At 43.1% G+C, this 11699-nt stretch overlaps 1 protein-coding gene across 1 annotated transcript; it reads left to right on the plus strand.

The window, feature by feature from the left end:
• The first annotated feature begins 252 nt into the window (after positions 1-252).
• On the plus strand, positions 253-9448 carry EXOSC3 (exosome component 3). Its single transcript, XM_075825644.1, has 4 exons — positions 253-547; positions 1370-1519; positions 4503-4654; positions 9126-9448. Exons 1-4 carry the CDS (start codon positions 308-310, stop codon positions 9328-9330), a joined length of 747 nt encoding a protein of 248 aa, XP_075681759.1. The 5' UTR covers positions 253-307; the 3' UTR covers positions 9331-9448.
• Positions 9449-11699: the final 2251 nt, after the last annotated feature.

Below are 11699 nucleotides of genomic sequence, written 5' to 3' on the forward strand. Positions count from 1 at the left end.
TCACAAACCCTGAGGGTTACGAAATGTTACAAAAACATATATAATTTATTTGCTGTAGTAATAAGAGAAATTGCTAGACGTTCTGGGGTTGCACCCAGCCCTTTCTCAGGCTTGTACACTAAGCTATATCGCTATATACGGTGTAGTCATGTAAGCAGAGCTGTGTAGGGCCGGCAGCACTGACGTCAGTCATCCAATACCCGCTCATTCTCGGCACTGCCCGACACCTTCCACCCATGTGACTGATCACATGGTCATGACATCATCAAAGGTCCTTTAGCTAAGTTCTAGCATCTAGTCCAGCAGCATGTCGTCTGTGCCAGTGCAGGATGCAGTGGGTCAGATCGTGTTACCGGGTGATGTGCTCTTACTCCCAGGGCAGGCGACGGACTCCCAGCTCTCCATCTCAGCAACCTCCTCGTCTACTAAGCGGGTGGTGTGTGGCCCGGGGCTTATGCGCCAGGGAGAGGACCTGCAAGTGACCAAGTGTGGGCTCCTCAGATGCCGGGAGCCGGCAGTGTACTGGGTGGACTCGCAGCAGAAGAGGGTAATGACATCTCATCCACTACGTATGATTTGGTTACATGTCTAATGCATTTAGTTTCATAGTATAAGTTCGGTTAGTGGCACCACCATAGACAAGTCGAATGTCTGCTATTTGAAATGAACAGGTCGCTGCTTGCAGACGCAAAAAGTTGTAAGGTCAAAGTCGCAGTGTGGCCCCATAAGTAGTCTATGGTAAGAATAGTCAGCCTTGCATCTGAGTTTCTATGAAGTTTTGAGAAGTCGCATCTGTGTGGGATAGTCAAAAGTTAGAGCGTAAAGGGGGTTTTTCACTGGGTGATTATCGGGCAGAGCGTTCATACAACGCTTATTGCCGATAATTGCCCTGTGTAAACAGGGCAGCGATCGGCAGATAAACGAGCAAACGCTCTATCATCTGCTGATCGTATAGTTTTAAAAAAAAGTAAATTATTTTCGTTGTCGGCAGCCCGTCTCCCTGTGTAAAAGGGCCTTTTTTTTTTTCTGTAGGTTCAAAAAAAAAACAAAGACGTATCAGAAGTTTTGATCGGTGGGTCTGGGTGCTGAGGCCCCCGCTGGCACTTAAATGAAGGTGCAGAGTTACACAGCACCTTCAACTGTGATCGGCGCTCCTTGACGGGCTTATGCAAAGCTGAGCGCTTCAGCACCTTCGTTTTAGCGGAGGGGGAGGGTCTTCGTATGTCTCTGTGACACATCAAATTTTTTTCCAAAATGCAGTTAAAAGTCTGTTTAAAATAATAATTCTGGCAGCATATGTGTTAAAACAGAATGGCTGATCCTCACCTGTTCAATCCCCCACCTGACTGTTAATGTCTGTTTTCTGCAGTATGTTCCAGTGAAAGCGGACCATGTTATTGGGATCGTCACCATCAGGTCTGGGGATATTTTTAAGCTTGACGTTGCGGGCAGTGATCAAGCGTCATTATCGTTTTTGGCCTTTGAAGGTGCAACTAAAAAAAACCGACCAAATGTGAAGGTGAGTCTACGAGGTGAATAAATCTTTTCTACTGTAGCGCAGTAATGTGTTATTGGTCATACAGACATGGCCGCTTCATAAACTATACGAGGTGTGGAATATGTAGTCCACGCTTTATTACTGGTCTTAAGGGGTAACTAAATGTTTGACAAACTTCTGACATGTTTTAAATGGTGGGGGTCCGAGCACGGAGACCCCCACCAATCGCTAAAACGAAGCGGCAGAAACACTCGTGTGAGCGCCCGACTGCTTCGTGTCTGTTCGGCTTTTTCCTTGAAATAAATGTATGGCTGTACGGACTCAATTGAAAGTCTACCCTTTAAAGTAAATTTCACCACACAGACCTCTATATAGGGCATCTATAAAATACCCTAATAGAACTATGCCACTGGGTACGATAGCCCCCTAAATGTTAAGTCAGTCATGTGATCCCTCCCGACCAATCAGCCAGAGGGACTGCTCCTTACACAAGCACATCGGGGGGAATTTTTCAAGACTGGCGTTTTTCATACATCAGTCTTAATATAAAGGGCGCTGGAGTAAAATGTGCCTAACTTATTAAGGGGCGAAAATTAGGCATGTATCTGTCAATCTGTGCACGATAAAGGAGATCTATCCCAGCTACGAGTTCGTTTCTGCCGTAAATTCTAGTGAATTTGTCAGGCAGAAGTGTAAATGTCAAAGTTAGAGAGTATATTGCTCCAATATGGCGTGCACCATAATTTGTGACTTTTCATACACCATAATACTGGCGTATAGCAATTGTCAGCCTCCTGATTAAGAACCGTCATAGGGGCCAATGACGTCTGGCTGCCCTGACAGCAATACGACGTGTCAAGGGTAAAGACGTCTTAATTTACAGATGTTTAGTTAGTCCTGCATGGTGATGTGCAGAAGTAGTATAAAATATCAAAGAAGGGATTTTACAAATCGTATTTCCCACTCAGAATCTACTTCTATTCGTTACAGCCAGAGGTCGCGCTACATATTTTCCAGCAGAGTAAATATACTCCTCTTAGCATTTTTTTTTCGCCAAGGAGGAGTATATAATTTGCAGTAACTCATAATAATTATAATACATAGCATTAAAAACTCTTTATGCAGGGAAACCATACGAATACGGTGAGGGTATGTTCACACGGCCAAATTACGGACGTAATTCGGGTGTTTTACGCCTGGAATTACGTCCGAAATTACGACTTGAATGCGTTGACAAACATCTGCCCATTGAAAGCAATGGGCTGACGTTTGTCTGTTCACACGAGGCGTTTATTTACGCGTCACTGTCAAAAGACGGCGCGTAAATAGACGCCCGCGCCAAAGAAGTGTCATGTCACTTCTTGGGACGTAATTGGAGCCGTTTTTCATTGACTCCAATGAAAAGCAGCGCCAATTATGTCCGTAATTGACGCGGCGTTCAAGCACATGCCGTTACGGCTGAAATTACGGGGATGTTTTCTCCTGAAAACATCCCCGTAATTTCAGCCGTTACGGACGCTGCCGTGTGAACATACCCTAACAGGAGTTGGTGGCATTACCAGGGTAATCGGTTTATGAATACAAAGGGAAAAGTTGTCTTTTCCACTGTAGATGATTATGGTGGATCACACAATAACCTCTCGCTCTGCGCCAGATCATCATATTGAGCTTTCAATGAATTCCCCTATTTATATGTAAAACGAGTACATTGAGATGGTCTGAAGCCAATGTGGTGGTGATTCCCAAGCACGAGTACAGATGATTGTGGGGGGACAGGCAGACTGCAGAGCATAGACACATACTGTAGTGAGGTCCCCCCATGTGGGCAGCCATTCAGCTGTTGTGAAACCACAACTTCCTTCCTGCTCCATCATCTCTTTTGCTCCCATGTGAAAGTCACCAAAGGTCAGGGGTCATGTGGTGACCAAGGTCAGAGCAGCCTTCAGGAGATGCCCTCCACACACAAACTGTTTTCTGGGCCCCATGTTATGTTGGTAAAAAAAAAAAAATATGCTTACTCAGCAGCCGGCAGACTGTCAGCCGATGTCTGTATCCTGAACGGCAGCAAGGAAAACGTGATCAGTCACTGGTGTGACACCACCACACAGACTGGGAACCTCCCCGGAGTGGTGGCAAGGTTACAGCAGCAGGCCAGCATGTTGAAAGAAGTGTATCAGAAAATCGGATAATCTGCACTAGTTTTCAGCACAGAATGTAATCTAACGAGGAATTGCATATATAATGATTTAGAAAATTCTTCTCATTGATAGTTCTAGGAGCACATTGTGTCAACATGTGTTTTTTTTTTTTTTTTTTTTATCACATGAGTTTATCAACCGTTTTATTTACTATCCTATGGCTGTTCAATAATCCAGAATATTTGATAATCCAGCATTTAGCTGGTTCCATTGATGTCAGATTAATGGCATTTTAATGAACATTCATTTTTAAGAGTAGTATTCAATAAAGCATTGGTGTGGCAAGTACATTTGTAGTGGCTTAATAAAAATGTCCTACATGTGTTAAATCAGCAGTCCAGAAAAGGGAATACACTGAAGAAATAGAGCAACAATTTTAAGCGTTGACCGAATATTACTGAGGTGGGGTCAACGGTGACGGATATTGATGACCGTCCTTGCTGAGTTAACTAGCTTTAATTCTATTCCCTGTCGGTCTAGATTATTCCACGTAACATTTTCATAGAACTCTGCATTGTGCTGTTCTCTGTTGGGTCTCCTGGAAATGTATGACTAAATGAACTGGCGTTACCATTCCCTTTGTCAAAGGGGCTTCTTCCAATTTTATTCATACGTTTCCTAGAGGATTAACAGAGGGATTGCACAATGCAGAGTTCTAAGAATTGGTGCTGCTGTTATTGTTATCCCCTATGAGGGATTCATATTCATTAAAACAGACCTCAGAACTGACAGGTGCTCTTTAAATGCTTTCTTAACATTTTGTCTGTCAATAATAATTATGCAGCAAATATTTTCTTGAATTGCAGGTTGGAGATCTTGTTTATGGACAGTTCATTGTTGCCAATAAAGACATGGAGCCAGAGATGGCGTGTATAGACGGCTCTGGGAAAGCAAACGGGATGGGAGTCATTGGACCCGATGGCCTTATGTTTAAAGTTTCCTTGGGACTTGTGAGAAAGTAAGAGACTTGACACTTTTATTACACCTACCACACTAAGGCTCTGCAAACACTGGAATCCTGACTTCCATTTATAATGGAAGGTATGATGTGCAACATACGCTATTGACTTTTGATGGGGTCCGTCATTTGGACAAGGATAGCACTGCTTGCCGACCAAAAGTAACGGAAACCTGATGGGTTTTCCTGGTGCATGTGTGAACATAGTCTAATTAAGATGTTTATAAGGTTGTGTTCAGACGACATTCGGTGTTGCATGTTCAGCATATGCACTTGGACGCCCCTATAGACCTGACAGATGCCAAGTTTGGCATACGTCATACTATGGATGACCTCTGCCACTGTATGGTATTTAGTGGCATACGTCGTGGCTTCACGTTCAGCGCATAGCCGTGACTTCACGTTCAGCGCATAGCCGTGAGATATTCCAAAAAATTAGTAGTTTAGGAACACACACGGCGTGTTCAGGGCAATTACGCTGCGTCAAGCTGCACAGATATCCGCCCTAAACGCCGCCCGAAAATCCACACCACATTGTGGTGCGTTTATTCGGGCAGAATTTCCGCTGCGGAAAGCAGTGGTGGAAAAACACAAGACATTCACACTTCCCTCTCTTCTGTGTATGGTCCGGCCTTCTGGGATGACATGGCAGGCAATGTGACCGCTGCAGCGCTCACATGGAATGAAACGTCATCCCATGAGGCCGGGGTGGAGAACCAGGGAACTGGGTAAGTACGTTTTTTCTTGCAATTGCACTGCAAATGTCGCAACGCACTACTTTGTTGCAGGTTTAAGCACCCCATTGAATTCGATGGTGTAAACCCGCAATAGAAGAGCAGCGATTCCGCAGCATTAATTGACACGCTGCGGCTGAAGAAACCGCACCGCAGGTCAATTTATGTGCACACATAACAGATTGTTGCAGACATTTTCTGCAACTTAAAGGGAATGTGTTGCCAGAAAAACGTTTTTTTTTTTAAAAATTAAACATTTAGTGTGTGGGTGATTAAACATTGTTCAAATTTTTTTTATTTTTTTCGCGAGTCAGGAAATATTATAAATTATTTCTAATTTATAATACTACCCATTTTTGGTCACTAGATGGAGCTAGTTCCCAAAATTGCAGCATTGCAACATTGGGTTAAAAGCCCTCGCTCTAGTGAGCTCTCAGCATCCCCCCCTCCTTTATCCTGGCTAGTGCCGGGATAAACGAGGGGTTTGAACGGTGTAACCTCCTACACTGTGTGTCGCCATTTTTGAGCTAACACACAGCGTAGTAGGTTTACATACAGTAGTAAACACACACAAACACGAACATACATTGAAATATCTTACCTGCTCCTGCCGCCGCGGCTCCCTCCGGCCCGTCCGCTCCGTTTGCTGCCGCTGGTCCAAGTGCACAAATCCGGAAGCCGCGACCGGAAGTAGTAATATTACTGTCCGGCCGCGACTTCCGGTCCACAGGAAAATGGCGCCGGACGGCGCCAATTTCGAATTGGACTGTGTGGGAGCGGCGCATGCGCAGTTCCCACACAGACGCCGTACACGGAAGTCAATGGGACGGGAGCCGTTCACAGTCCCTATGGGACTGTGGCTGCCGTATTCCATGTCTGTATGTGTCGTTAATCGACACAGACAGAAATGGAACAAAAAATGGCAGCCCCCATAGGGAAGAAAAAGTGTAAAAATAAGAAAAAGTAAAACACAAACACACAAATGAATATAAACGTTTTTAATAAAGCACTAACATCTTTAACATATAAAAAAATAATTTGTGATGACACTGTTCCTTTAAAATCCGTTCCATTCATCTGAATGGGGGTGATTTTGATGCAGGTGTGAGGATTTCTGCAAGCCCCATACAGATTAATGGAACTGAATTACAGTTGCAGCAAAATTCTGCAGCGATTTGCTGCGTGTGACTGCACCCTTAAAGTGACCCTCTGCCATTAATCCGCTGTTTTAGAGTGCCCTGTGTGTTAGGGATGTCACGATACCAGAATTTGGACTTCGATACCGATACTTTGTGTAGTATTGCGATTTCGATACCAAAACGATACTTTGCCAACCGTAATAACAATAAAAATAAAGTTCTTCCATTTTCTGATGAGGCACTAGGTGTGGTGAATTTTGAATGTGCCTCACATTAGTAGTTAACCCCATCATGTCATAATGGGTTAATATGTAAGGTACATGATGGGGTTAATTACTATTAATGTGAAGCACATGCAGGTTAAATTCATCACATCTTGTGCCTCACAATAAGTGAAAGAAAGCCGTTTTTATTTTATTTTTTTACAGCGTACACATCATAAATGACGCAAAAAAGTTGTTGTGCAGGTTATTACGGCTGCGCCAATACCGAATACGTGTATATTTTATGTATTGAGACTTATTTTAATGTTCATTGTAAAAAAAAAAAAGGTTTACGTGTATTTTTTTTAAATTTAATATTACTTTTATGTTACTTTTTTTTCTTTAAACTTTACTGTACTGGCATATATCTATATACAGATAGTACACAGAAAGTTGTTAGGGCATACCGAAGTATGCCCTAACACGAAATATGGTAAGACAGCCCTGGGGTCCTACAATGGACCCTGGGCTGTCTGCCCATATATGGTATGTTCCTGTGATGCGATCCAAGGGTCATCCCTCACCCCCCGCCCCCCCCCCCCTTCTCACTTTCCTCTTGAATTCTGTGGTCAGCTTTGATCGCAGCATTCAGGGGAATAACGGCGGAGATGAGAGGTTTCTGTGATCTCCACTGTTAGAGCGGGGCTGTGGCTCTGTAGTACAGCCATTGCCCCACTCCTAACAAAAAGTGCGCGCGCGGTCAGCATGAGGTGATGTGGCTGGCGCTGCACTAATGAGCGGTGGTTCAGCGTCACAGCGATCGCCTGACCAGAGACCACTCCGAAGCTCGGTGATACAGCTGTATCATGGAGCTCCTTACCATCGGCATGGATGTGATCGCTGTGACAAGTTGTGAAAGCTGTCTCTAGACAGCTGTATCACAGAGCTCCTCACCGTTGGCGCGTAAGCGCTGCTGTGCGGGGTCAATGTGATCGTTGACAGGTTGCCACAACGATCACATGACTGGAGTCAGCTGTATCACGGAGCTAAAGGCCGCCGGGGAGCGGCAATCCTGCTAACTCTGCAGGACGTTCTGGAACGTCCCTGCAGATTTAATTGCGGACCACCCGGACGTTTATAGTTTGATTGGTCCGGAAGTGGTTAAATTGGACAAATTTTATAAGAAAGCTGGTTCATCTTGTCAGGTGAGGGACAATACGCTCTGCATAATGTTCAATAGATTGCATTTCACTCGCTAGGCTAGTAGAAACCCTTGGTGATCTGAATCTAGTGGGGCGTAGATGAGCAGGGAACACATATGTGTGTGTTCCCTGTAGTCCCCATTAACATCCATTATAACAGTGATCTAATACTAACAGCCCATTAGATCACTATTATGGATCTGTATACAGATCCATAAGGGTATGTTCACACGACAAACAGCTGTAAAATACGGCACTGTTTTCAAGGGAAAACAGCCCCTGATTTTCAGACTTTCTTAAAGCAACAAGCGGTTTCTGATGCGTTTTTTTTTGGAGCTGTTTTTCTATTGAGACCATGAAAAACGGCTCAAGAAGTGACATGCATTTCTTTTTTTACAGGGCTATTTTTTATGTGCCGTTTTTACGAACTGTCGCGTTAAAGAACACCTCGTGGGAACAGAACGCCGTTTTTCCCATTGCAATCAATGGGCAGATGTTTGAAGGCGTTCAGCCCACGTATTTTCAGCCATTTTTCGGGGCGTTTACGGCCTGAAAAACGGCTGAAAACAAGCCGTGTGAACATACCCTAAGGGTATGTTCACACGCAAACTCAAAAACGTTGGAAAATACGGGGCTGTTTTACGTGGCCGGTTTTTTACCCGGCCGCTTTTCAAAACGGCCGCGTAAGAAAACAGCCCGTCGGAAAAGAACGTTTTTCCCATTGCAATCAACGGGCAGATGTTTGGAGGCATAATGCTTCCGATTTTTTCGGGGTTTACGGCCCGAAAAATGGCCGAAAATAGCCTGTGTGAACATACCCTAACAGTAACACCGAGCCTCATCCCTGACATCAGCTGGTTTTCCTAGTAATGCCCAGATGCAGATACTCTGAGTGCTGTGTTCATGGGTTTCTACTGATGGGGAACTGCTATTTAGTCCCTTGTCGTGGCCGGATCTTGCGTTTTTAGGCTAAAATAATGAATAAAAATACTTGGGTTCCTAAAAATTTAGGAGCCAAACTATATATTAGTCGCTATCAGAGAGGGAATGTAAACGAACGGGCTAATAGCACAGCGACCATACCACTATAACATTAATTTATGTGGAGCGGATAGAAGGGTATTAGAGGACATTTTCTATACGTAACATTTGACTTTAATCTGGTTGACTGACCTATATAGTTTTCATTTCAGGCTTCTAACCCCTCAGAATGACGTTATTCAGGAACTTATGAATGTTTTCCCAATGGAGTTGGTCGTTGGCATGAATGGAAGAATATGGGTTAAAGCTAAAACTATCCAGCAGACTTTAATTGTAGCTAATCTACTGGAAGCTTGTGAATATTTAACTGCTGCACAGAGGAAACAGGTCTTTGGAAAGTTCTCCAATAGTGTGTAAATAAACCCAACACCGTTGTTCCAGAGTGCTAGAACTACATCGATGCCGACTTTCTATGTTGAAATATAGGTCTGAATATGCAACTTTTGTTTTTAATAAAGTAATATTTTTGTTACTACGTGTGTGAAATTCATTGTGCTGACTTCCTGGCTAATTTCGCAATGTTTGGTTTAGAAATTTGCTCAAAGGGGTTGTCACAGATTAGCAAAAGCCTACTTAATTTTCCAGAAACAGCGCCATTCTTCTCCATGGCCTGTGTCTGGTATTGCAACTCATGTCTTTTCAAGTGAATGGCGCTAAGCTGCATACCAGAGTCCATGTGGCTGTGTATCTGGAAGAAAGAACAAACCTCTTCTAATCTCGGACAACCCATTTAAGTCACATGCAGAATAGATTCCAAAAAGGAACCAGCAGAAAATAATGAATAAAATAAGTAGCTCAAAACTAGTGCAAGAGAAGTAAAGGAAATACATTGATCCACAAGTTTTTCTATACATTTTAACTGAGACGTTCATATGGAGTGTATTACAGTGTGGTTTTAGTATACTGTTCATCCAGTGACTGGTTTTTAGTGCTCATATTCTCTCTATGTATAGGGATTGAGGTCAGGGCTTTGGCCACTCCTTTACCCTCACTTTGTTGTCTTTAAGATCGTGGAATAGTCAGAATAAACACCATTGGTTGTGATGAACCTCCAAAAATTCAACCCTTGAAGCAGCGCTGATTTCTAGGAGCGTAGTTGGTTGCTAGTCCTGTGTAGCAGAGGGAAGCAAACATGGTGTAAAGTAAGAAAGTCTTTAATGAAATATAATACAAGCGATGCGTTTTGGAGCCAAACCGGCTCCTTCCTCAGGCAGTATTAGAGAACAAAACACTTTATTCTCACTATTCCACAATCTGATTCACCACCGGTCCAAAGTATGGCTTCCGGCACAACACTTTTTTTTGACCTCTTTAACCACCAACTTCAAAGTCTACATCTTCACGGGTGTCGTGCTCCTAGCACGACACCACCAGGTGAGCATTTCATCTATACATAATTTCTTTTTACCGTATGTAGGTAATGTCCTATGGTTGCGCTGGTTTGTATTCTATTTTTCTTCCAGTGAAACTTTGTTGTCTTCAAGCCATTTTCCCACAACTTGGAAGCATGCCTGGGGTCGTTTGCGGTCAAGCTTTAACTAAGATGTTGCTACAATATGTCCATGTGATTTCCCTTCCTTATGCTATCTATTTTGTGAAGTGCGCCAGTCCCTCCTGCAGCAAAGCATACCACAACATTACGCTGCCACCTATTCTTCATGGTTTGGATGGTGTTATTTGCCTTGCAAGCCTTCCCCCATTTCCTCCATACATAATGGTCATTATGGCCAAACAGTTCTATTTTTATTTTATCAGACCAGAAGACATTTCTCCAAAAAGTAATATCTTTGTCCCCATTTGCAGTTGTAACCTGGCTTTTTTTAAAAATATTTTATAGTTCAATGTGGAGCAGTGGCTTCTTCCTTGCTGAGCGGCCTTTCAGGTCATATATAGGACGCGTTTTAGTTGATATAGATACTTTTGTACTTGTTTCCGCCAGCATCTTCACAAGCTCACTTGCTGCTGTTCTTGGATTCATTTGTATTTTCATTCATCTGTAGGAGACCGAACATGTCGCCTTACTGAATGGCTGCGTGGCCCCATGGTGTTTAAACTTGCTTATTATTTCTTGAACAGATAAATGTGGTATCTTCAGGCATTCAGAAACTGTTCCCAAGGATGTACCAGACTTGTAGAGGTCCACAATTCTTTCTGATGTCTTGGCTGATTTCTTCAAATTGTAATTATTTTTTTTTCTCCCATGTCACGGAAAGAGGAAGGTAGGCCTTAAAATACTGCCACAGGTACCCCTCCAGTTAACTCAAATAGTGTCTATTAGCCTAGCAGGAGCTTCTAAAGTCATGACTTTAATAGCTTGGAAGCTTCCAAAAAATTTCAACTTGTGTATGTGAACTTCTCAGCCATTTGGAATGCGTTGAAAGAAATAAAAGCTGAGATAAATAATTGTCCTTTTGTATTATTCTGACATTTCACATTCTTGAAATATAGTGGTGATCCTAAGAGAGAGCTTGTGTAAAAGGATTAGTGGCTAAGGTGTATATAAGCTGTTCAACCTAAAAGAGACAACAGGAAGCCTTCACAGTGAGGATGGCTGCAGAGATTCAACGAAGGACAGGTCTACTCCTTGAGCACTAAAATAGCAGCAGAGTTCTTTTTGGTATTCGGTAGAAAACTGTAAGCTAGCTATGATGCTGGATTCACACTAAAAAATTTTATGCAGCTTTTAATGCCAAACAGTAGCTACAAAATAGAGATGTATCGGTCTT

Source organism: Rhinoderma darwinii, chromosome 1 (genome assembly GCF_050947455.1).
Source record: "Rhinoderma darwinii isolate aRhiDar2 chromosome 1, aRhiDar2.hap1, whole genome shotgun sequence".
In the NCBI taxonomy this organism is placed as follows: Eukaryota; Metazoa; Chordata; class Amphibia; order Anura; family Rhinodermatidae; genus Rhinoderma; species Rhinoderma darwinii.

What these genes read in the sequence shown, in the direction of transcription:
- EXOSC3 (XM_075825644.1), top strand. Translation starts at nt 308, where the DNA reads ATGTCGTCTGTGCCAGTGCAGGATGCAGTGGGTCAGATCGTGTTACCG. An exon ending in TGGACTCGCAGCAGAAGAGG is followed by an intron (nt 548 to 1,369) that starts GTAATGACATCT and finishes TGTTTTCTGCAG; the next exon opens with TATGTTCCAGTGAAAGCGGA. An exon ending in TCCTTGGGACTTGTGAGAAA is followed by an intron (nt 4,655 to 9,125) that starts GTAAGAGACTTG and finishes TTTTCATTTCAG; the next exon opens with GCTTCTAACCCCTCAGAATG.